The following is a 26,239-nucleotide window of genomic DNA, read 5'->3' on the forward strand; positions in this document are numbered from 1 at the left end:
TTTACATAAAAAACAGTATAATGTTATAAATACACTGCATTTTATAAGAATAAACCAGTGGATTCACAGCATTTTTTGTTGTTAACCCAAAGAAAAATGTCTGCCTGGGACTTTTTGTCACAGTTTCGACCATTGAGAAATTTCCACTCCGATTCATTCATGTTTTTTTTTAATCTATAAAAAATGTTCAAGACCCGTTTGAAGAGTTAAAAAGCCGTTTAAAGCATATTTCATTTAAAAATCATTATAGAAATTAATTACTTCTTCTCCAGTTAAAAAAAGAGTACCACTTTGTCATTTCACCAACTTGCAATTTACTGGTCAAACCTGCAGCCTACATTACCCATAATGCAACTAGTCCAGTCGACTCAATTTCAGGGGACACTATAATACAGGCACTTCTATATTGTTTTGTTTTTTGTACAGGTATGTAGACTGGTGCTGAAAGTTGCCAAATGACGTTGTTCTATCATTGTGTAATGACGTCAATACGTACTGACGTCAATCTGCGCATATGTAAAATAGGGCTAAGAAGTGAAGTTAAAAATCCTACCTGCAATTAAAGCAAAAAATAAGTTGGTTGTAGGTTGTTTTGTTTTTTATTTGTTAATTTTTTTATTTTAATAGTAATATAAACGCAACACTTTTTAATGATCAGGTGACGCAAGGCAAGTTTATTTACGAAGCAGCATTAATACTTAGAAGAATTTAAAGTGCTCTTCACAGTTAAACAGAGCGAGAACATTAAAAGCATTAAAAGAAATATGACATTGTACAAAAGGGCTACATTAGCAACTCTTAAGCCTAACATGTGCTACTATGTTAAAGTAGCTCTATAGCTGCTAATACTTGCTGATAGTATTTGAAAAGAGTGCATACACTTTGTGTATTTTTACATGATTAAACATGTTTATTTCTAGTAGTAACAGTTCTGATGGCTTCTTCCACAGCTGCTTATTAGTATTGCAAAAAGTTTAGCAGTTAAAGAGGGAATTTAAATATCTATGATGCAGTTACTGATATCTACCAGCAGAGGGAGTCAAGAGAATGAAGTATACAGTACAATACGGCTGTTTGCCATTAACTTTCACTGTTTTTAAGTTAAATTGGTCGCAATTTAAATTTTAAAAAGTGATTAAGTGGTTTTATTAACACTAAATTTGTTCTTTTAAAGCTCAGCCACAGACACAAAGGCTGCCAGCTTATAGAAATATGATCCTGACCCCATTTAACATAATGAGACCACACAGGAGCATCAATGGGGAAATTACAGAGATTTATCTACTGTCAGGTATTCCATTCATCCAGCTTAATACCCTATTAGAGAATAATTATGTTTAAACTGAAACCTGTGGAGAGCACAGTCCTGAATGGCATGTACACTTCAGACTCTGGCATGGCTCCTTGCAGCCAGGCAGCAGCAGAGTAAGGATTGGGTTGTATTTTTGGAAGGGTGTGTGTGTGTGGATTGGTCGCCTTGTTAGGTCTGCGAAAATATTTCCAACAGCAGCGACTGTCAGGAGATAGCTGGGTGGCAGGGACAGGGGGAGAGGGGCTTTTCTCTGTGGCCACCTGGTAAAAAGCCATGTAAGATCCCTGGCTTCTCAGGACACGAGCACAGAAATAAGTCAAATTAAGTGCTAAATTGTAACACGGAATCGTTTATTTTGGAGGGAAAATATTGAAATTAATGATTGAAAACGACGAATCCAAGAAAAAGACGACGAAATAAAGTTTCTGTAAAGTGTGCCGTGCGCCCCGGAGCTTCATGGACACGCTCAGAAACACCCAAACCAACTCCAGAAGAAGAAATCCCCTCAAGTTCAGCACCAAGGATATCTCCAATCAGTTTTGATGTCAGGTGAAGGTGAAGTCAGGCTGACGGAGAGTTTATCTTTAGCCAGGTAAAACGTTACTTTACTTTCTGATCGGTGCGTAATCGCGCTGCGGTGAGGCATGAGTGGAGGTCGCTTTGAGTTTGACGACGGTGGAGCGTATTGCGGAGGCTGGGAGGGAGGCAAAGCCCACGGACATGGCATCTGCACCGGGCCCAAAGGCCAGGGCGAGTTCTCCGGCTCCTGGAACTACGGCTTCGAGGTGGTGGGGGTCTACACCTGGCCCAGTGGGAACACCTACGAGGGCTACTGGTCGCAGGGGAAGCGTCACGGTCTGGGACTAGAGACCAAAGGACACTGGATTTACAAAGGGGAATGGACTCACGGCTTCAAAGGGAGGTATGGGGTCCGGATCAGTGTGGGCAGTGGAGCAAAGTATGAAGGCACGTGGAATAATGGGCTTCAGGATGGATACGGAACAGAGACATATGCTGACGGAGGTGAGATTTACAGAATGAGACAATATTTGTGCAAAAGAATGTTGAAAAGTATTAGTTAGGAAATAGCTACTATAAGGTACATGTTTAAAAAGGAAAGTACAAGTACTTTAAATTTGTTCTTAAAGTACAGAAGTTGAATAAATGTACTTGGTTACTTCCCATCACTGGAGCTCTGGATTAAGTTCCTGTGATTGCTCCAGTAGTGGTGCTCAGATCATTTACTCCAGCAGAAGTAGCAGAACTGGAAATACTATAACTAATACTCAATTAGAAGTTAAACCCTACATTGAAACTGTCAGGAAAAGTACAATATAAAAAGTGAAAGAGGTCTTAATTCTATAAAAAAATGACCTTGTGAGCGTTAAACGTATAAAGTGTATAAATAATTTAACTAAACTAAGCAGTCTTTAACTTTTGTAGTTGCACAAAGTGAAGCCAATCTAAATATACCGTTGGTTAGTTTTATCTATAGCAATGCCTCATATCAGTTCCCTCTCAAGTAAAGCACAAGAGCCTTCAAATAGTTCTTTAAGTACTCGATCTCTGGATTAAGTTCCTGTACTCAGATCCTTTACTCAAGTAAAAGTAGCAGCCCCACAGTGCAGAAATTTAACCCTAACCCTGCAAGTAAAAGTGTTGCATTCAAAATCTAAATGTACTTAAAGAACAAAAATACAGGCATCAAAATAAACGTAACAGTAAAAGCATACGTGCTGATGGGAGCCTGATTTAAAGTTCAATCTGAAAACTTACTAATAAGAAGAGCTGTCGGGTAAAAGGTACAATATGTATGAAGTATGAGGAAGTGGTAAATAAAAGTACGTAAAGTAAAGTGCCAGTATCTCAAATTTGTAAGTAGGTACATACTGTTCATTACTTGAGTTATTTTCTTCCTCTCAACTGTCGGTGTGCATCCAAATCTCAGCTGCTAAATGTCACAGAGAAAAAGCACATCAGTGTTATGAGCAAATGTCTAATGTCAAACGTAAAAGTTCGTAAAAAGGCTTGTTAGTGTTAAACTAATGTATAAACTGATTAAATTGTTAGTTATTATTGCTGCCTTAAAGTTTAAGCAGCTGTTTGGTCAAAAGAAGGCTATTTTTGTATAAAATGTTGGGTAGTTTAATCTATAACAATGCTGAATAATAATTTGCATAAAAGAGAAATACTCAAGTAAAGTGCAAGTACGTCCTACAGTGCTTCCATGAGTGAACCTACTTATGTTCCTCTGCTGGAGCTCTGCATTAAGTTCCTGCAGGTCTGAGAACAGAAGTAATATCATCGAAATATAAACTAATTAAACAGACTCATAACGGCCTGTTTCAGAGAGCAATATTATGCTGTATATCACAATATTGGAAGGATATTAGTGATGAACTTTAAACTGAGTTTTTGTTTGTTAAATCAACAAAAATACATCACTTTTATTGATCAGATGTTTGGCGTTAAATAACCCAAACCTGCAAAGAAATTAGTAACCACAGCTGCTGCAAGATAAGTGTACTGTAATTGTGGCGAAGTAAAACGTGTAGTATGAAGTAGAAATACAGAGGCAAAATAGGGCATTAAAAAGTGTCATTAAGAACAAAACGTGTGTGAAAAGTTACTTTGCACCTCTTGACTTCTTTACATGTTGGATATAAAATGATAGGCTGAAGAATAAGTCATGCAAAACTCCTCTAGAAAAGTGTGGCCATTTGCTTCAAGTTCATGGCAGGCGACGAGGAGACAAAACACTGCAGGAAGAAACAGAACAGTCTGATTATCTTTACAGTCATGTATGATGGAAAAAAACACTCTGCTGCTGTCAATCAAACCCCACAGGAAGCTTTCCTTATTGTTCAACCCCACCATGGTGGAAAAGGTGTTTCTCCTCTGCATTCAAATCTCACACTACCAAAATTACTGCACATAAGCAAAGTGTTCTCAAAGTATCAAAGTAATCCCTCGTGCAGAGGACTGTTATGTTATATTATGGACGTAGGTGAGGTTATTATGAGCTATGTATATTTGCCGTATACCCTGAATTATAACCTAAAAAATGCATCAGATTTTTTAAACGGATGAGTTAATACTGTGACTTTAAAACATTAATATGAAAAGTAAGTACATTAAAGACACAAGTTACAGTTGGGTTGAAGTATAAAGTAGTATTAAATTAAAATACCTTAAATAGAGTCCTTTCCGCATTAATCATAAAGAGTTTGTTGTTGTTTTAATTAAATTCCTCCACACTGCCTGAGCTTGTTATCTAAAGCGTCGTTAGAAACACCCCCGATCACTTAAAGCGAAGTTTTTAATCATTAGATCGTCTCTGGAGGCCTCGGGTGTTAAGACATCCCATCAGCTCATCAATGTGACCGTGTAGAGGAAGCTAAATGAGTTACACAAACAAAATCGATTGTGTTGATCTCTGCTGGTACAATAGCGGTGGTTTCCCTCTTTAACAGCTGACTCATCAGCTTTAAAACCAGTCAAGTGGAAGTTGCAGTGGGGGGGGGGGGATGAGATAGCACCAGATGTCAGGATGTAATAATAGACCACAAGCCCCATGCCCTCCTGGCCTCACGGGCTGAACCCATGCTAGCTGTCACTATAATCTGCAGTCACGTCAGTTTTAGCATGAGACCGGACCTCAAGATGACTTTTCAGTGGAGGCTAAATGATGAGAGTTTAAACCATAAAGATATCCGTACTGATAAGGCAGAGGTAGAAGTACGGTTAATTTTTGCTCCATAGTTTTAGAAGCCATGTTAAAAGTCTACAGCCATGCTAGCCAGCATAACTTTAAGCTAATTGCTACCATAAGCACGCTAACATGCAAACACTATCAACGCTATCATGCTAATGTGAAGTGAGTATCAAGTTTACAAGGATTGCAACAAATAGTTTACTATGTTAGCATGCTACCTATTGCTAATTAGCAATAAATATGTTATGAAAAAAGGATAAAGTCACACGCTGTGTTACAAATAAAATAGGGAATCTGACAAATAGTTCATTTTATTGCTTACTAAGTGATTAGCACCTGAAAAGATTTTTAGTCAAAATCAGGAGTTTCGAGATTAAACAACAAATTTGAGAACCCATTAGCTGCCCTAAGGCAACAGCTACCATAGCAAAGTTAGCTAACATAATCATTTTAAGGTGTTACATGATGGGAAAGGGATACGCATCTCCCTTACCAATTACCCAGCTTCCAGAAATCTATGCCTTTCCTATTATATTTTGTAAGACTACCAAATAGTGATGTATGCTAAGAAGTGGTTAACGTAAACTGTTGTCTTATAGTACCTAATTGGTTATCAAATGTTGGTTTACCTAGAAATATGGCCCACTGCCTCTCTGGATTTACACATCTTTTGTCTTTGTAGTTGGTGATTTATTGAGATGAGGAGAAACGATAACGATTCTTCAGTTTCTGTCACAGTTTCAATAGAAACAAAAAGGCGAGGACCCAGAAGCAGACTTAGATAACGGATTTAATTAAATAAAAGGCAAAAATGCACAAACAAAATCTAACTCCAACAAAAGACAAAAAGGAAAATCAAAAGACACAGCAAAAAACTTACAAACAAAACCAGGAACAGGTAATCCAAGGGACACGAGGAAATCAGGGGAAGCACGAAGAATATCCAAAGTAGTACACGGAACAAAATCACAGACATAGATCAAACTCCACAAGAAGGACGACGATGAACAGGCAACGAGACAGGGGAGCACAAAGACTAAATAAACTTAGGAGGTGAGGCTAATCAGTCACAGGTGAGACAATCAAGGGGCAGGTGAAACCAGTCAGGACAGGGCACATAATCAAACAAGCGGGAAACACAAAGGCAGGAAGTGGATCAACACGAGAGACAAGGTGACAAAGTAGAACAGGATATGATCTAATCAAAGAGACACAAGTGAAATACTTAACAAGACTAAATACTGACAAGAACACAGAATAAACTAAATACAAAACTAAACGATGAAAACTCATGACAAGGGAGAAAGTGGCAAGGTAAAACAAGAAACAATAACTGAACACCGAAATACAAGACAAAACCAGAACTACACTAGAAACTCATGACAGTTTCACAATGTAGTGAATGATGGCACGAGATGAAGTTCCAGGTGACCACCAAAAAAAAGTAAGAAGTTTGACTTGCTGGTGTTGCCAGAGAAACACCAAATGTATGATTCATCCTCTGGTCACAATGAATATTTGTACCAAAGTTTATGACAATCCATGAAATAATTGTTGAGATATTTTAATCTGGACAAAAGGAGCTGACCCACAACCAACAGTTCCTGGAGCTATGTTGCTAACGTGGCTATAAAGTGGCACCTGATTAATCTGTGGTGCCGCTGGTCATTCATATCTGCCTGCTTTCTGGTGTTTCCAGGTACTTTCCAGGGTCAGTTCACTGGCGGGATGCGGCACGGCTATGGTGTCCGTCAGAGCGTCCCCTATGGCATGGCAGCAGTTGTCCGCTCCCCTCTTCGTACCTCCTTGACTTCCCTTCGCAGCGAGCACAGCAACGGCACCGTCTTACAGCAGGACATCCCGATCATCACCACCACCAACGCCTCAGGTGAGGAGACACCCGTCGCCACTCCTACCCAGCTGGGACCGTCCCGCGGAGGCTTCGCCCTCACTCTGCAGGTGGATCCCGAGGCTGTGAAACCAAAGAAGAAGGGCCTGTTCCGAAGGGGCTCTCTGCTGGGTAAGCTGAAGAAGTCTGACTCAAGTACCTCACTGTCCAGCCAGAAGAGCAAGATCAGCTTCCTGAGGACAGAATCGGCTCTCAGCTCCAACGCCAGCGACACCAACTCCACAATCAGCATGGACGAGAGCCTGGCCGGAGCCGAGGACTTCCCCCCAGTGGAAGCCGACATTGACGCCACCACCACGGAGGTCTACATGGGCGAGTGGAAGAACGACAAACGATCAGGATATGGAATAAGCGAGAGGTCCAGCGGGCTGAAGTACGAGGGCGAGTGGCTGAACAACCAGAGACACGGCTACGGCTGCACCACCTTCGCAGAGGGAGGGAAGGAGGAGGGCAAGTACATGAACAACATGCTGGTGAAGGCCATGAAGAAGAGGGTGATCCAGCTGAAGGGAACCAAGATCAAGCATAAGGTGGAGCGGGCGGTGGAGGGCGCTCAGAGGGCCGCGGCCATCGGCAAGCAGAAGGCAGAGATCGCTGCTTCCAGGTAAGTTCATCAGGAAATTATATAAAAAGTTTACCTGGCTTTGGTTTGGACCATTTGTTTTTTACTGTTACTGTTATTCCAAAGGCCGTCGTTAAATATAGAAACCTCTGAATCTGGCTCAGTTAGCTGTACTGCAATTACTCTTTACTGTGCCGTTAGCCAAGTCTTTGGGGAAATATTTTCCAAACATCAAGTGTTGCTAAGTGTCTTATCTCAGTTTTCTAAGATTATTAAGAGTTAATGTTTTAGAGAAACTGATGTTTTATTGCAGCTGAAATGTAATTGCCATTCATGAGGATTGCTAGCCGGTGTGTGAAGCTAAATTAGTTCATGGCTGTATGGAGACAATAGCAGTAAAAGAGACACTTCATTCACTCAGAGCCACTAACTCCCTGCTGGTCACAATAACTCCCATAATAGAAAACAAACCAAAGAGCCATTATGTTTATATGATACTGTATTATAGATAAGAAATAATGAGTACAGAGGCTAAAGTGGCTCTTTGGAGTAACACGGTTTGAACCACAGGGCTTCACATCACGCTCTAGAGAACCAAATGTTCAATCCTATATTGGTTTTTCATATTGGATGTAATAGAAGTTGTGCTCGAGAGTTGTCGTCTTGTTGTCCCTCTTTGTCTATGTACTGGCAGAGTATTCTGTATTCAATTTACAGCAGTTTGTAATTTAGACCATTATACAAAAATATGGGGTTAAACTTACATTTTGGCGAGACATTTGTTTTACAGCCAATCACATCAAAGAAAATGAGACAGCATCAAGCTGCTAGGTTGGTTAGGTAGTTCCAAAATCCTTTTCATATGACTTCTAGTTCAACATAATGTAGTGACGCATGGCGTAACATCATGTAGTAGCCAACACCCACCAATTTGTGCATTATGTGAAGTACAGTCCAGTCTGTTTAATACTGACACTTTAAGGGATTCAGAACAATTCACATGAGCACACAGCCACCTTGGTTGTTGTTTTTTAAGACATTTATAATGTAACAATGTTGGATGTTCAGACTAAACGTGCGTGAAGTTTCAAATCTGTAAGTAAAAGTATGTTGGAGTAATCTCCAGGCTTCTCAGCTCAGTCTGCTGCGAACGGCAGGTTTCACACTGTTTGTTTTACACGCTGCACCTTGTGACGTCACAAAGTGCAGCCTCGGCAGGCTTCAGAGAGCTGGCCAATCAGAAGAAAGCGGGCTCGTAGGGGCGGGGTTTCTTAAAGGGACAGAGCTGACTGAGTCGTTTCAGGCAGAGGCTGCATGAGGGCCTGCACAGAGCACCAGCGTGAGGAAAAAAGGTTTTTAAACTGTAAATTCGCACAGGTATTACAGAGTGAAATATGAAGCTTGGAATTAGCATTAGCATTGTAAACCCGCCCCTATTCAATAAACAAAGGTGATTGGTCCGACCTGAATCCCGCTGGATGGAAAGCTGTCAGAGCAGGTTGGGGGCTAGAGGTGTCTGCAAGAGCGATGACACATGAGCTTGTAATGTTTTAGTTTCCAGGCTAATAAAACTTTTACTTGCTTTCTTGCTGAGAGTTACATAAGAATATCAATACCACTCTCCTGTCTGTATGCTGAATATGAATCTACTGACAGCTATTAGTTAGCTTAGCTTAGCATAAATTAGGGGCAAACATTTTATCTTATTTATTAAAACATACAAAACTAGAGAGTAAAAATTTAAATAAATGAGATACAACATGGTGATAAATGAGCTTAAGCCATGGTAGCTGTGTTCTCCCTGTTTCTAGTCTTTATGCTAAGCTAAGCTAATCAGTGGAAGGCTGTAGCCTCATACAGATACGTAAGTGGTGTTAATCGTCTCATCTAACAGCAAAGAAAATGTGACTGTTAAAACCTCTTTGTAGTCACAGTGTATTCTGAAATCAATTTATAGAAAGCAATAAATCAAAGTGCGGGGCAACATGTTCTTCCTCTGTAGTCTGGTGTTCAGTTTGTCTGTGACCGTACAAGGCGCTGGTGTGTTTTTGTCTGCAGTCGTCTTCAGCACCTGAAATAAGCTCGGTGTTTACAGCAGAGAGACTCTCACTGATGGACTGCAGACCCCTGTCCCGGCAGATCCAAATCTAAATATTGAACTCTGAGGATAAGCAGTATAACTGAGTAATGGGCCGCTGTTTGTTGTATCAGAGCTTTAAGCTCACCTACAGTACATCCAGCAGAGTCTGCACGGAGCTGAGAGGGGAAGAAAACACTTTATGTAGGGCTGCTTTTACAAACACCTTTACAAACTAAACATAACCTCAGAGGAAATATAGCTGCACCAGAGTATGTTAACGCCAAGCTACCAGAGGGCCAGGGCTGTAACAAAGTATCGTACTTGAGTGCAACTTTGAGCTACTTTTACTTCTGCTACCTTTTGTCATCTCACAGCTGCAGTTATATATATATATACTAGTAATTTTACAATTTTACAAACTAATTTGGCAAATTTTAACTCTACATTTTTTGTAAGTTAAACCAGTATTTCAAAGTCTTCTTGGCTCATTACGACAAAGCAGTGTCTTTGGTTTTCCTTGTTGCATGTTTCACAAATCTGTGAATTATAATCCGTTTCAACAAAGAGACATTTCCCCTCTTAACTTTTGACATGCTTTTGGTTAAATAACTTAAATTTAAAAGTGTAAAATAACTCTTAAAACAGTGACACTATCAAGCAAGGCAAGCAATCTATATATATATATATATATATATATGTATATCTTGTTGGCTGACACACAGAGAAGTCAGTTTACCGGTCTGTCGCCAAACACTCACACACACGTCCCTGCAATTTGTTAAGGCTGTGACCTTGGGGTCAAAGTTCACCAAAGTTTAACAGATGCAAAGCGGAGCTGCGTGCCACCAGAAGCAAATGTTTTGTTCGTCCACTTTTATATTCTCATCACCTCTGTTTCGTCTCTTTGGATGCTGTGGCTAGCCTCACAGGTTGGAATTCGGATGTAGTGGGCCTTTCTGTGTGGAGTTTGCAGACAGTCGAAAGACATGCTCGTTAGGTTCATTGGTGACTCTAAAATTGCCCGTAGGTGTGAGCGTGAGCGTGAAAGGTCGTCTGTCTCTGTGTGTCAGCCCTGTGATTCACTGGCGATCAGTCCAGGTGTAACCCCGCCTCTCGCCCGATGACAGCTGGGATAGGCTCCAGTCCCCCCGCGACCCTGAACAGGATAAGCGGTATAGATAATCGATGGATGGATATCAGTCAGTTTTGAGTAGGACTTTAACTTGTATGGGAGTGTTTTCTCATTGTTATCCTGGTACTTTTATTTATACAAAGTATTTTTTCTTCACTTCACTAACTAAACAACAGCCGCTCTTGGGTGTTGAAATCTGAAATCTGTTATTATATAAGCAGCGGAGACATGACACATCTGTTCCTGGCAGCCGTTTCCTCGCTCTGTGATCCTTCAGCAGTGAAGTCGACGGTTAAAAATACCCGTACAACCTGTGCAGAGCATGAGATACCAGCCCCGGCCTCTTCAGGTCCAGTTAGCCGCACAATCAGACGCTCGGAGGACATTGTTCTGTGCCGTGGGCTGGCGGACGGGCGTCTGCAGCAGGAGGACCTGTGTGGCAGGACGGGGTGTAAATGACGCACACACGGGGGCCCTGTGGTCACAGAGGAGCCCTGACTAAATATGGACACGCACACTCCTGCTGTATCACAATCACAGGGGAATGCAACAGCTGATTATCCCCCCTCCCCCCGCCTCAGACCCCGACTCCTCTGCCCTGTCACAGACACAAACACAGACTGTTTCTTACTGAATCACAGCAGTGCTTCATTTTCTGCACACAGACTATTATTCTGCTCACATTCGTCCTTTGTTTATACAGACTGCCCTTCAGCGGCTGTTCTGCTCCCCCCCAAACTCTTTTAGTGGTAGTGCTTTTGTATTTCTACATATCATTGTAAATGCAAGATTTGTAGCTGTAATAGAATCCTTTTATAGTCTGGTAATGTTTCTTCTTGTGGAGTAGTAATGCCACAATGAGTACTTCTATCTTCTGCTACTTTATACTTCTACTCAGCTTCGTTTCAGAGATCGGAGCCATTCTGCAAAGTTTTGTACTCTAACTTTAAATGTTTTAATCATATTTTATGCACACTTATTACAGGGTATTATGCACTGACATTTATCCTTAAAGGTTCCTTGCATTTTGTCAACCAGAAGCTCACTCTCACTCTCTTGTGCGGGAACACGCCCACCCCGCCGAGCTAACACTGACAGCATCACGGTTACCTTTGCGCTAGCATGCTAACCGACGGTTACCTTTGTGCTGGCATGCAAACCGTTGGTTAGCTTGTCCTACCCGGTTTGAGGCACCCACCTGTCCAGCAGAAAGAAGGCTATCATCAGCTATCAAGGCTGCATCGCTCTTTCGCCATGTTCGCCGGTCTGAATAGGGCACAGCTGCTAATTTGAATCACTCCCACACTCTCCTCTATGCTGTGATTGACTCAGGGAACCACAACAGCGCCCCTCCTGAAAACGTCCCGTGCAAAGCAAAACAACAGAACAGATGCAGAGGGAAGGGTCTCACAAGGGTCTGCACACACTCTCACCAACACACATGAATAGAGGCCCATAAGTGATGATTTATATTATTTATAAGTCTATATTTTATTTTTCTAGGAAAATCTTATTATACCTTTAAATTGTACATAACACAGCTTGAAAACAGCAGTCTGCTTGCTGCTTGTGTATGCATTTATCTGACCTTTATTTAACCAGGAAGCCCCTTAAGTTTATAATTTATCTTCCAAAGTCCTACAAGGCAACAAACCAGCTACCAGGCACAAAGGTGTATTAAACACTTATATCTTTTTACGTTTGCCATCTCATATAACATTCATGCTGAACTGGACCACTGGACCCTCCCAGACTCGCTCTCCTAACTGTCTGATGCTTCAGGTTTACTCTGAACTTAGAAAACCCGCCTTTAGCTCTTGTGCTCCAAACGTGGAATTATTTATAACAGACTCTCAAGATCGACTCTAATTCCTCTTGGACAAATGAAGAAAATAATCTCAAACAAGGTCACATCAGTGTGCGATTGTTTTCACTGAGAATTGTCCTTTTTGGTTTGTTTTAATTGTGATTTTTGTATCTCAATTTGTATCATTTTCGAGGCTTAAATAAAGGTTTGAAAATAAGAATAAAATCATCAGACGGGGAATAAAGACGTCAAACACACAATGAAAAGACTAAATCCAGACCAAAGAGGACAGTTACATTAAAGTTACATTGACTTTAAGGCTTTCAATTTGTCCTATTATTTCTCATTAAGATGTTTGGATTCATTTGGTCATACAGATTTAGACCCTTCAATCACCCACTGTTAGCTTTAGCTCCTCTGGCTAGCCGGCAACAGTCAAGCTCACAGATGTGGGTCCATCTTGCGTCAGCAGCGGTGTCAAATGGTTCCACGGTTATAAATATGACACGGCTCATAACCGAGTGCCTGGGTATAAAGGGTCGGCGTGTACATGTACCACACCTAGCTTTAGTTGTGCAGCTCGGATTACATACTGTACTGCTGATACGAGCAGTTCGTGGGGAACATTTGTAAACACAGCTTGGTTACCGAGTTGGTTATTTAATGTGAAATAATGTCCCAGACGGAGGAGGAAATAGCTGCTCAGTAATTAGAGAACTGATGTAGCTGATCCTGATGTCACCTCGTAGCAATGTTGCCATAATGAGGTTGCAATTAGCTCCTAATGTTTGTGTGTTTTGGCGGGGTTATTTAATTATACCGTCAAACATTTAGTCGTCTTTTTATAGAAACTAAATCACACCCTCCCTTCATGGTTAAAAAAGACCCTCCAAAGATCCAGTCGCACACGCCGCAATGAGAGGATATCTTTCCCCCTCAGCAGCCTGCAGGGAAACTTAAACAAACGGTAACAAAAGAGCAAAACAGGAGGAGCTATTTAAAGAAAGACTTTTGCACTTTTGGCTCTGAGTTGAGTTTAAGGTGTCGATTATTCTTGGGTTTCATAGTTTTGGGTGTTGAAGGCAGCCTCTCTTCACAGCTGAGCCTCCTCCTCCAGCTGACGTCTCAGCGCTCCTCAGAGCACAATGGGCGTCTCCTGAAGGCAGAGGGGGTATTTAGGTCACAGTGTCAGGTGTCATGTTTGGTTGCAGAGGAGAGCTGCAGCAGTTATACAACTTAAAGGGACACATCGGCAAATTCAGGCCCGAATCCTTTTGTTCTGCTGCAAGATGGGGTTTATAACAGAAGACAGATACAGTGCAGTGTTTACAGTTCCTCAGGAGCTGATTGTACTTCCTCTGTCTGCAGTGGTGCAGAGTTACCGACGTGTTCCTTCTAATCCGCTGAAGTTCACAAAGAGAGGCTTTAATCCACCAGTACAACACGTAGTTATTTTAATGACACATGATTAGCGTATAAAATGTCACAAACTCCATCTGAAATTTCTTTACAAACAGAAAAGAAAGTATTTCAAAGAGCTCCTTCAGTGGCCACACAGCTCCCTACTTAGTTAGATAATTGTAAATGTAAGACTTTATGTTAACATGGAGCTTTTAAAACCTGGTAGTGCTGCCCCTCCTTTCTGCACAAGGTTGAATATCAGTGGTGGAACAACTCAGATCTTCTGCTTTAGAATACGTACTGATGCCACATTGAGTTATTCCTTTGTCTGCTATTTCTGCTTCTATTTATTTGAGACCTCAGTTTCGTTCTCTTTGGCGGCACCTGTGATGATAAACGGTAATTGCGGGAGCACACTTCCCAGATATCCAGACAGTGCTGCATGTGTGACGTCCACGGTTGGCTCCGGTTGTAACTCTTGATTTTCCTGGCTGACGGTCGCTTTCCTTTTCAGACTGTTTGCTTCATCTGAGCGTCGAGTTTGTTTCTTTTTCTTTGGATTTTCACTTCTTGTTGAAGTTGTATCTGTAGTCATCCATCTTTTCTTTGTTTGTTCAGCCATAGTAGATTACTGTTTACTCGCAACACTTGCAGAGAGCGGAAAAGCAGCCACTTAGCTCCGCCTACCCTCTCTGGCAGACCAACCACTGCTGGCTGATGGAAAACGCGTCACTAACATCAGTGGGCCAGAGGCTCAGTCACCATTGTGTTACCTCATTCGCTGATAGATATTTAACAGACATTTATTTAAATGAAAATCTTCAAGATTAAACCTTTAGGTATATTTTTAAGCTCTTACTCTCATTGACCTGTGGAAAGATTTAAATGCAGGACTTTAACTTGTAACAGAGTGTTTGTACACAAAAGTACGACTTCCTTTTACTACCTTGCAAAATCTGAGTCATGTTTCCACAGTGTCTGTCTGCTCTTTAATAATGGATCACATAAAACACATCATCTGTGTGTCGGAAGAAAACATTAAGTGACTATAATCGATATTTTTATATTAATAATGCATCACGTGATTGCTCGGATGAGAGATTCACTCGCTGTGATGAACCGACAGGAAATTATTGCAGACTGGCCGAAGCTGTGTCCGTCGTGCTCAGCACCAAAACAATCCGGCTGCAGATGTTCTGCCTGAAATATGTTTGATTGTGGTTGATTTAGACACATTATTGCTGGTTTCACTTGTTATTTCATGTCTTTAATGTATGATAGTTATGCATCCTGTATTATGTTTGTATGCATCATTATTTGTCAGAAACTTTAAATGTTGAAGGTTCTGCTGCCTGTCTTGGCCAGGACACTCTTGAGAAAGATATGTTTTAATCTTAAGAGCTTTCTGGTTAAATAACATTTTAAAAAAATTAAAAAAGACAGACCAGAGCAAAGCAGAGCTAAAAGGAGAGTTATTGTTGGACTTGTATTCAAATGAAGGTCATTTTGCTTTAGTTTGTGCCTGATGTTAAAAAATGCAACTGTGTGCAAACAAATTCTCTTTCACGTAACGTAACAAAAAGTTCTTCAATCTCGAGACATTTTAAGACATTAAAACTACCTGAGCCCCGAGAAATGTCTTTGTCAAGGATGTTTCTTAGAGTTTTAAACCTACTTTTAATTTACTTTCTATAAACTGTCTTTTTAATTTTAACTTAATAGTTTGAATTGTTTGCACAGTGGTGCAGTGGTAAACACTGCTGCTTGACAGTTGGAAGGTTCCTGGTTTGAATCCCAGTTTGGACACAGTGGGCCTTTCTGTGTGGATGTTCTCCACATGCATGCGTCCCACAGTCCAAAGACACGCTCGTTAGGTTCAGTAGTGACTCTAAAATCACCCGTAGGTGTGACTGTGAGTGTGAAAGGTTGTCTGTCTCTATGTGTCAGCCCGGTGATTGACTGGTGATCAGTCCAGGTGTAACCCCGCCTCTCGCCCAGTGACAGTTGGGATAGGCTCCAGCCCCCCGCGACCCTGAACAGGATAAGCAGAATAGATTGATGTTTATTTGTTTTTTTCTGGCAGTTTTTCCCAGTTTTATGATGTTTTAAGACACCAGTAAGAACTCTGGATTTAAAAGTTAACTTTATTTTTGTTTTGTTTTATGATAAAGCTTTTTTAGCTCGTGCACAGCGGCTGAGTGGTCACAGGGATGAACATTGCCTCTATGATACAAAGTGACACTAGAACCAAATGTTAAGAAATCCCCAAACGACAGCTGGTCTGAGTTCAGGTGGGAATTATGAGTCAAAGCAATCGTCATATCAGCTCTGCCACCTAGCATACTATTAGCAGTGATGCTAGCCAATTTTAGCAGCTCTAACAACAGTGGAGGATGTGTTATTACATTGCTGGCCCTCAAATATAAGGTATCATTGTAAAACACACAATTACACATTCAGACATCCACTTCATAAGTTATTATTAGCCGGTGTGTGTTTTCTTGTAGCAGCAAAATGCAGCTTTAAATTGCACGATTGCCCTGGGAGCTGTAGCAACAAGCTTAAAGCTAAAAACCAGCGGCGGCGATTCTAACTTTATCTTAATGAACTGTTTTAGTTTGAGTACAACCATGTGAGATCAGGGTGGAGGGCTTCCTGGAAGAGGAGGTGCTGACTGCATGTGGACAGGTGGCGCTCATCCATCTCATACAGGGAGCCTCAGGAGTCTCTGATTGTTCCAGCGGGAAGCACCGTCCCCTCTGAATCTTCAAGTGCAGGCAGCTATTTTCAGCTCAGTGTAAAGTTTCAGTATGTCAAGTATCCACGGAGTAATCACAATCAGTAATTCTCACAGTTCAGAGCCGAAGCCCTGAACTCTCAGCACTCTAAGGAACTAGCCGTGCAGGTCAGCGGATGTTCAGGCTGTCGGCCCAGCACTTTGTTCCAGAATAAATTATCCCATCAACCATTAGATTTCTGCACACATCCATGGCCCCCTGAAGATAAAGCCTTCTGACTTTTTTTGTCCTGTTTCAGCGACTTCTCTCCGTCTCCTTGTCACACAGAAATTTGTTTAACGATATAGCGCTCAGCAAATTTCGAGTAATAACTCTTTGTCTTACTGAAGGCCAAAAAGCTTCATTTATTTCTGTCCTGTCCAAACCTCAGAGAAGGACGGACGCCTCCTCTCCTGATAGCTAATAATACTAATGAGCCATATGACCAGCAGCCGCCACCTCTGGCCTTCATTTCACCATGATTGAAAACTATAAACACGACCTGTGAGGTGGTATTTTGGGCCAGTGCTAAACAGTTTCATGCGGTCAACTCCAAGAGTTCATATTCAGACTTTAAGATCAAAGTCAAAGTGTTACAAATTAAATGAACCTATGATAAAATGACATGTTATGCAGTACAAAACCTAAGAAAGTAGAAACCCATGTAACTCTTCCTGAACGTTCCCTTCTCTATTCTCTGTTTTACAACATTATTATCCACAGACATTGTTCAGGTCATTCCTGATCAACCTGATGACTGAGAGGGACCAGTTTTTGTATTAGAGCTGCATGAAATATATATTTTTATTATTGATTAATCAAAGCATTAATTTCATGGTTTATCAATCAATAGTTTGTTTTATAGTCGAGAAAAACTTCTGTCTTAAAGGAAAAAAAAATCTGTCAAGATTGCAGATAAACTTCCGCATCTTTAAAAAAGAAAAAATAATACATGTATTTTCTGCAAGTTGGACAGAGTGCGGGAGTTTACTTGCAATAGTTTGGTTTATAAAATGTCCTGTCACAATTTTCCAGAACAATCAATCAATCAAATGTTATTTGTATAGCGCCAAATCATAACCAAAGTTATCTCGGGACACTTTGCAGAAAGAGCAGGTCTAAACCGTACTCTTTGTTATTTAAAGAGAGGCCCAACATGAATCAACATGAGCAGCACTCAGCAACATTCAGCACAAACTATCTGCTGTTGCTTTTTTCAGGGTAACATTAAAAAAACTCACACGTATGAATTCATATCAAAAGAAACGCAGCAAATCCTTTCATGTTAGAGGCTGAAAGGAGTGAATTTTGGAATTTTTGCTTCATCAAAATGTATTTTCTGTTGCTCTACCAAACCGTTCAGCTGTAGGTGACGCCCTTTTGTTTTATAGCCCCAAGGTGTAGAAAGTGTTTGTGGTTAAAGGAGTGGTTCAACATGTTAGGAATTGTGCTCATTTGCTCTCTTGCAAACAGTTGAAAAAACTAGCAACATGCTCATGTCTGTGCAGTGGACACAGTCTCAGACACAGCCAGCTGCTGGTTAGCTTAGCTTAGCTTAGTTTATAGACAAAAACACAAAAAGATTAAAAACAACATGTTGTAAGATTATGTCCTTAAACTATCTCAAGATTAAGACTTTTTGTAGGAATTAAACAAACATGTTAATTTGTTTTCTTTGAAGGTGCTAGTAGGCAGATCATGTCACCTCTTGACAAGTTAAGCTAGCTAGATTTGGCCTGTGCCCAGTCATTATGCTATACAAAGCTAAGCTAACCTTCTCCTGGCTGTATCAAGGCAAGGCGAGTTTATTTATAAAGCACCATTCATACATAGAGCAATTCAAAGTGCTTCACACAGTTAAAAACAGAGCTTTTATTTGACAGATAAACGAGTGCTGTCGATTCTCTCATCTTACTCTTGCATAAAGCAAATATACATATTTTTCAGAGTGGGGAACACTTCCTGAAAACTCACACTGCGGTACAACAATGTTAAACACTTATATATTAACTCATGCCACTAACAGAATACGAAAATAAGTGGCAGTGGCAATCGTAGCAGCTGTCGTAGTACTAGTGATTTGTGAATCATGTCACGTCTGTTCCCTGCAGGACGACCCACTCGAAGGCCAAGTCAGACGCAGCTGAACAGGCAGCTCAGGCCTCCAACAGTGAGTCCAGCATCGCCAGACTGGTGGCCAAAGAGCTCTCCCCCTCCTTCTACCAGCCAGGTCAGTGAACACCAACTGGAGGAATAATGCGGAACACATAATAACATGCACAAAATAAAGACTTTAGGGCTTTGAAGAAGGATAATATGGGATGGGGAAACTGTATTAAAGGCTTCTGCTTGAATCAAAGCAGTCATAGATCTATTTACGCTCCTATAACTGGATGTCAACGATGATGTGTCTTTCAGGAAACTGATATTTACCATTTTCCAAAACACCATGAACCATGAAGATTTTCAAAATAAAACCCAATATTAAAGCTCAACCTCCTTATCCAAACAAGTACTTATTAACCTACTGTGTGACATTTTTTAAAAAGTAAAATCAAATATAAACCAATTAAATGTGGTTTATAATGTGTCCCTGTGTGTGCATCCTCCATCTTGAGCTAGCAGACCCTTGGCTGAGGCTCACTAAAAGGGTAGTCGCATTTGAATGTCTAAAAAAAGGAACATCTTATTAGGTCGAAGGGATCATATCAGTTTCATTGCGAGTCTGGCGACCACACACACTTACACATTCATAAAGAAGCTCTCCGCTCTGTAGGAGCCTCTTTTTTTTACTGCTTTCTCCCTCAGCAGAGAGATTAAAGGAATCAGACACAGACAGAAAGACGACCAGCTTTCTGAGCCGCTGCCCAAAATCTGTTTGACTAACGCTACAAATGGACGAGGGCTGGCTGAGTCCTGCTATGAATTCTTCCATGAAAGAGAGATCTCTCACCAAGGACACAACAACACAGAGATACAGTGTCAGTGTGTGCACCATCTGCTGCGTTTGCACAGAGAAAAACACTTTAGCCTCGCAATGTAAGGATCATTTATGATGAAAAGACCAAAAACCAACAATCAATTTATTTGACTAATTTGTGTCTCAGAAGCCTGATACATGGACCCAAATACCAGAATCAGAACCAGCTTTATTGCCCAGGTATGTACACATACAAGGAATTTGACTCTAGTTTAACTAGAACACCAAATATGCATTAATCTGCCCGAATAAAATAGTCCCAAACAAATACACTTTTTACTCCTAGTTTGCTATAAACATCAGTTCCTCTCTCTTTTTGGCCGACCGCCGGGGTCAGCCCTACACACGGGTCTGTATGTGACTGACTGACTGACAAAAGTGACGGTACTTTCAGAGCCGTAGAGAGAGAGAGTTGCAACATCGCAATAGCGGATCATGGAACATGTTGAACCTCCACTGACGCGACTCTCTGTCTATACGGCTCTGGATACTTTGTTTGGGGAGTAGGCGGGGCTGCCCCTCCGCTACTCGACTGCTGTCCTCCCCTACGTCCGCAGCACGCACCTGCTTTCAAACACGTTGTCATCGGCCTCGTAACACATTGCCCACAGAAGCACACATTGACCTGATGCGGTCAGCCACGTACTAGGTTTTGACCTAGTGTTGTTTTGGAGTAATTTGGCCGTACCTACAAGTCAAAGTTTATGTTTTCGAGCTGTTTTAAAACATTTACGTGTTCAGAAGTTAGAAAGCAGCTTGGGGCTTCCAGTTAAAGAATTACTGGGGGAGTAAAAGTGGATTAAAGATTGAAATGTAAATATGGAGACAGATAATGAGTGTAGTTTTTTGGCTTTTCATGGGATTTGGTGACAATAACTAAAAGTTAGATTTGCTTTGACATGAACATTTTTAACTCTTTGCACCTTTTTCTGTCCGAGATGTTGCAAAAAAGTTCAGGATAATGAATAGAGGTTGCTACCTTTAACTCAAGCAGCCTCATTATCTCCTTCTTGTATCCTGTGGAGGCATAATTATAAAGCGGATCTCCAGAATGTAAATTTTCTCCTCCAGCAGCCTTTTCCTGATATTTTATTGGTCTGCTTGAAAGAAAGAAAGCAGGACATTATTGAAAAGTCAGGTAGTTATTTCCTGCTGCAGAGAGATAAAGGAGTGCCCTATGTTAATTATTTTAACTGGGACTTATATTTTATATGGCAATGACACTAATATTTAAACAAAGAATATGAATTTTCCTTTTATATATCAAATGTTTATAAAATCTCTCACCCTCAAGAGAACCACGGAGATTAACGACCTTGTAGCGCCAAAACAAAAGTTATCTGAGAGCACTTTACATAAAGAGCAGGTCTAGACCGTTATCTCTCTAATATTATTAGTAGAGACCCAACATGTTTCCACTATGAGCAAAAAAACGTCCTTTTAACAGGCAGAATCCTCGAGCAGAACCAGACTCACTGGTAGAGAGACATCTGCCCCGGCCAGCTAGGTAGAGAAAAAGAGAGAGATATGACTTACAGTAGCAAGAACACATATAAAACTGAGTGATAATATATTGAGATTCTATGAAGCATTCAGTTAAGAGAAAAACTGTAATATATTGATTGATCCTGTGTCTCTCAGGTCCTGAGTATCTGAAGAAGAGAGTGCTGCAGGAGGTCGTGGAGGGCAGCGAGAACACGGACATCGTCATGCACGAGCCGCTGCTAGCTGAGGAGGAGCCCCTGCCCACGCCGCCCGAAAGCCCCCTCATGAACGAACTGGACAGCCTCATGCCTGGCTCTTCTCCAGGCCGCACCCCCTCCCCCAGCCCCGGCATCATCGGCAAGGAAGATCCCAAACTCCTCGGCCCGGGAAGCTGGAATGAAGACAAAACCAGTAAAGGTGGAGGCAGTAAAGGCGGCAGTAAACCCAACAGCAAGCCCAACAGTCGCCCCACTACCCCTGCTGCTGCTGCTTCTGCCTCCGCTGCGGCTGCACCTGACGGCGGAGGCAGTCGTGGCCCGTCCCGCACCCCCAGCCGTCAAAGCAACAAGAACGAGCAGGGGTCCGACCTGGAGATAAAGCCCCTTCAGAAGTTTGACTCTGAGGCAAAGGCTCCAGACGTCCCTCCTGCTGCTGCTGCCCCTGTAAGGAATAGCCTCATCTCTACGGATGAAGAAGAAGCCCCGCGCCCCGCCTCCAGAGTGTCCTCCAAAGCCGTCACCCCCGAGCCCAAAACCATCGAGGTTAAAACCGAACGAGCTCCGTCAGTACAAGAACGAGCAACGCCCGTCTCTGAGCACAAGGTAGAGTCGAGGGAGGTGAGCAGGCCTTCCAGCAAAACGGAGACAAAGCCATTACCGAAACGGCAACCCAGTCCAGCGCCGTCCCCGAAACCTGCGCCCGTCCTTGAACCTAAAACAGTACCAAAGCAAGCAGAGGTCAAAACGATTGTTGCCAAACCAGCTCTGAAGGCGGATCCCAAAGCGGAAGCCAGACTGAAGGCCATGGTGTCGAGCTCAAGTAGTGAAGTGACTGCAGAGTCAGAGCTGGAGGTGAGACAGGAAATATACAAACTGACCCACATTATGTTTATGCATGTTAGAAGTTTTATCTGGACTGAAATATATGAAAAATGATAGCTCGGATTGCCATTGGATTTTGTCCTTACAGTCATCGTCCCCAGAGGGTGAATTGTACTAATTTTGGTGACTTGCTAATGCCTTGACTTTTCCTTTAGCGCCTGATTTGAGTAAAATGTGTATTTAACAAATTGGCATGAAATTTGGTACAGACGTTTCAATGTTCCCTGAGGATGGACCTTTGGTGAATCCTTTATGTTTCCATTAGCGGCATCATCAGTCAAAAGAAGGAGTTATCCAGTAGTTTGACTAAATATAAGACTTTTGCATTCCTCTACACACAACTATACTGTGGCTCCTCTGACTCTCGGCCTGAGTGGGACGGTGCATATTTCCCAAAATAGCATTATCACTTCAAAGACATACCAGTATCCTTAAGACAATTCTAGACCAGGCTGTAGCAACGAACGCTGTGCGAACAGTGAACCAAGCTGTGTTCAAATGGTTAAAAAAAATCTCTCAGAACCTGTAAATTCACAGACAAGATTTAATGTGTTGAGCTTTACGGGTCCTTTTGACAGAGCCAGGCTAACAGTTTCCACCTGCTAAGCTAAGCTAACTGTCTGAATTCAATTCTATTTAATAAGCTTAATTGGCATGAATGTAATTGTTAGAATATTGGCAAAGCATCATGTAATTATACAAAGAACATTTCAATAACGAAGCAATAATAATACTAATACGAATAACATTAACAATAATAATAATAATAATCAGATAAACAACAACAAATAAACAAAAGTGTCCCGTCTGCAGCTTCATGAGACTTGTATCTAACTCTTCCTTGAAGTAGTCACTCTCCCAAACCTCCAACTTTCTCTTCTCATCTCTTATCTTTGCTCTTTTCTTTTCCAGGGCCCAAACACCATCATGATCTGCATGGTGATCCTGCTCAACATCGGCCTGGCCATTCTCTTCGTACACATTTTGTCTTGAGACATTTTCCACCAACTCAGGTAATAAATTGAGCTTCTTCACACAGCAGCTATTTTTCCTCTGATGTCGCGCTCATAAGATGAGATCAAAAAGAGAATGTTGCGCTGCGTCTACGTCACGAGTCATACAAAATCTGAGAGTCTGACAAATTATTTTTCTGCAGTCCGTTTAATCATCAAATGAAAGGACAAAGGGAAGTCAAAATTTACAGGGATATCATTTCTTATGTCAAGTTTGAACAACACGGCTAGCGTTAGCATTCAACCGCTCCCTAGCTAACATCACCATTTAAAAGAGAAGTTCGCCCCTGGAAAAAGCCGCTGTCAGTCAAAGCTGGTGTTCTCTGTAATCCATAGAAGCAATAATATTTGAAATTGGCGCCATAGCTGTGGAGAAAGTTGTACAAACAGCTCGTGGTTTCGCCCATTCTACATTCCTACAACACCCAGCATGCATTGCGCCCCTCCCTCTTAAAGGAACGGCCCAGGGGTACAGAATCCGAAATACGAGGAGAATATAGGCTACCGGTGGATCGTCTTAAAGAATCTTCAGGTCTGCAGTCTACATTTCAAACCTGACGATTTTGAACAAGACATGACTCAGTTACAAATGTGGACTGTCAGGGAGAAAACAGGAGAGCAGGCAGCATTTCAAAGCACCTCACGGAACAAGTGATTACATTTTACGGTATGTGGTTGTTTCAACTGAACACTGCAGACATCAGAGGCGGGCGTCCTAGATTGAGGAAGTGTAGTTTAGCAAACCTCTGCCAGACTACGTAAAACGCATCATCTGGCGGAGGTTTTTCCAGGGCTCATTGTGGAAGCGAATAGCGTCCTCCAAAGGCTCAGAGCGAAATCGCATTTTTTTCATACCATCATGGCATAAGCTCCCCGTAATAGCATGATAGGACTGAGGTTGAAATTCGGCAAACTGGTTCTTCGGTTATAATTTGCTCTTTATGTGAATAGAAACGATTAGTGGTTGAATGCTAACGTTAGCTGCTGTGATTATGCTGTAGTCTGTACTTAGTGAGTTTGTTGTTTTTCCTTAAAACAGATTTTTACTATCCATTATCTTTTACGTAATTCATCAGATGCCCTACAATTGTCAGATGGCAGACCTTGAGTACAGCAGTACAACATTACAACTGCATTTTAGCTTCCCACCGAGTCAGTGATGTCGGAGGAAAATGGCCGCCATGTGGACATGATATGATGTAAACACTTGCTGAAATGGGATACATTAAAAATAGAATATAAAGACTGAATAAACATGCCTGTGGTGAATGAAAGGAGTCCTTTAAAAGACAAATGTGTTGCTGCAGGTCGCCAGCAGTGCTGGAGGGAGACGGCCTGCCTCCTCCTCAGTCTGGACCAGAGATCAACGAGACCGCTGAGGAGAAAAAGAAGCTTCATGCAGACGGCCGCGGCTCCCCTAAAGGTTTTGTGTTGGTGTGACTGTGTGAGGCTCCGTGACGCTCCTCTCTTTCCAGACGTTTGACAAACTGAAGGACTTTGAATGACTGGACGGATTCAGTGCGTCTGAATATGGTGATGTTTGAATGTTGGATAAAGTAGAGTATGTTGGAGGAGCAGGATGGCACTCAAGAAGTCTACTTCATCACAAGTGTGTCAACATTTATTCAAAAGGGCTTTTTAACCCAAACCTTAATCGGCTGACTCTCACGACACCGAATTAGCCGGATTAGACAGTTTAGTTTCAATAGATAATTATGTTTATGCCACAAGATGTTTTCGTTTGTTGGCTGAAGGAAACATGCAAACTGAATAATCTCTCACAACGCCTTAAACTTGAATGTTTGGACAACTGCTGCAGACGTGTGAAAGATTGTGGAGTTAAAACTGTCATTGCTTAAATTACCTGCAGTGATTCAAAAAGTAGGAGTCTGCTAAAATACTACAATCCAATGCTACTACTGTAAAGCCAGAGTTTTGTTTGCATCTTGCGTCTTTTAAAAAAAGGACTCCAGAGCATCACAAGCTACATTTCGGCTAACTTTATCCTGCAAAAAAAAAACATGTATTTGAGACGGTGGTTTTACTACACTGTGAAATATTCTACTTTCACTGGGATTTTTATGCATTTATTGTCAATCTGCTGCTTTGGTTTTAGAAGCTGATGAACCAAATATAGAATAGGAAGCTTATGAGTGTCACTGCTATTGTTTATGTTCTGTATGTGTCCTGCTTAGCACCCCGGTGGTTTTACATGAAAGTCGTATGTTTTGCAGTAGAATGAGCTCGTAGAAAAATGAAGGCTGGGATTTATGTGATTTAAAACAGTCACTGTATGATGTAGGAAGGGTTCTTAGTATACACATTTATATGTATGCAACATTAACAGCAGGAGGTTGGTTGTTTTGGATGTTTGCTAAGCTTCGGTGCAGAAAACTGTCCCCATTGTTACACCGCTTTATATTCAGAGCCAAATACGTGTTCAACTTTTGTACGCATGAGGGCACTTTGTGTGTATGTGTCTGTATTTTTGTACCATTTTGGAGTGCACATCTTTTCAGCGTTCAAAAATATTCTGTCGAGAAATATGCAACCCCTTATGTATTTATTTCCCAGAGGAGCCAGATTACATTGTAATTGTGAGATGGAGGAAAAATAGTGAATTGTTCTTAACTCCATGTCTTACACTGAAGAAGGTTTTTAGCTGAAATTGTTTTGCAAACACACAGACCACTGCTTGTGAATTGTTTCCATGCTAAAGAAGGAAAAAAATACTGTTTTAGTAAATCTCCCGTTATCTCATATTTGGCAGATAGTTTCATCTATTCGTAGCAAAAGAAAGAAATTGGCCAGTGCAATAAAACAGGTCAGTAATGTAGAAGTATTTTTGTTTTGTCTGTTTTAGTGCATTTTATTTAAATTACGTTGCTGATTTTGAATAAATGCATTTGTGTAGCCGAAGTTGGTCAAAATCACAAAACTGAAATTCAATAAAAACTTTTACAACA

At 41.4% G+C, this 26,239-nt stretch overlaps 1 protein-coding gene across 1 annotated transcript; it reads left to right on the plus strand.

Moving 5' to 3' along the window:
- Positions 1-1,532: 1,532 nt before the first annotated feature.
- On the plus strand, positions 1,533-26,239 carry jph2 (junctophilin 2). Its single transcript, XM_069660355.1, has 6 exons — positions 1,533-2,335; positions 6,727-7,540; positions 18,807-18,925; positions 21,317-22,230; positions 23,173-23,273; positions 24,581-26,239. Exons 1-5 carry the CDS (start codon positions 1,957-1,959, stop codon positions 23,251-23,253), a joined length of 2,307 nt encoding a protein of 768 aa, XP_069516456.1. The 5' UTR covers positions 1,533-1,956; the 3' UTR covers positions 23,254-23,273; positions 24,581-26,239.

This window comes from Semicossyphus pulcher, unplaced genomic scaffold (assembly GCF_022749685.1).
Source record: "Semicossyphus pulcher isolate SPU_LCO1_2020_fin unplaced genomic scaffold, fSemPul1.0.p SCAF_13, whole genome shotgun sequence".
NCBI lineage: Eukaryota > Metazoa > Chordata > Actinopteri > Labriformes > Labridae > Semicossyphus > Semicossyphus pulcher.

Excerpts from the sequence above, each read along its gene's own strand:
- jph2 (XM_069660355.1), top strand. The coding sequence starts at position 1,957 with ATGAGTGGAGGTCGCTTTGAGTTTGACGACGGTGGAGCGTATTGCGGA. Across the intron at positions 2,336-6,726 it reads AGAGACATATGCTGACGGAG|GTACTTTCCAGGGTCAGTTC; the intron begins GTGAGATTTACA and ends TGGTGTTTCCAG. Across the intron at positions 18,926-21,316 it reads CCCCTCCTTCTACCAGCCAG|GTCCTGAGTATCTGAAGAAG; the intron begins GTCAGTGAACAC and ends TGTGTCTCTCAG.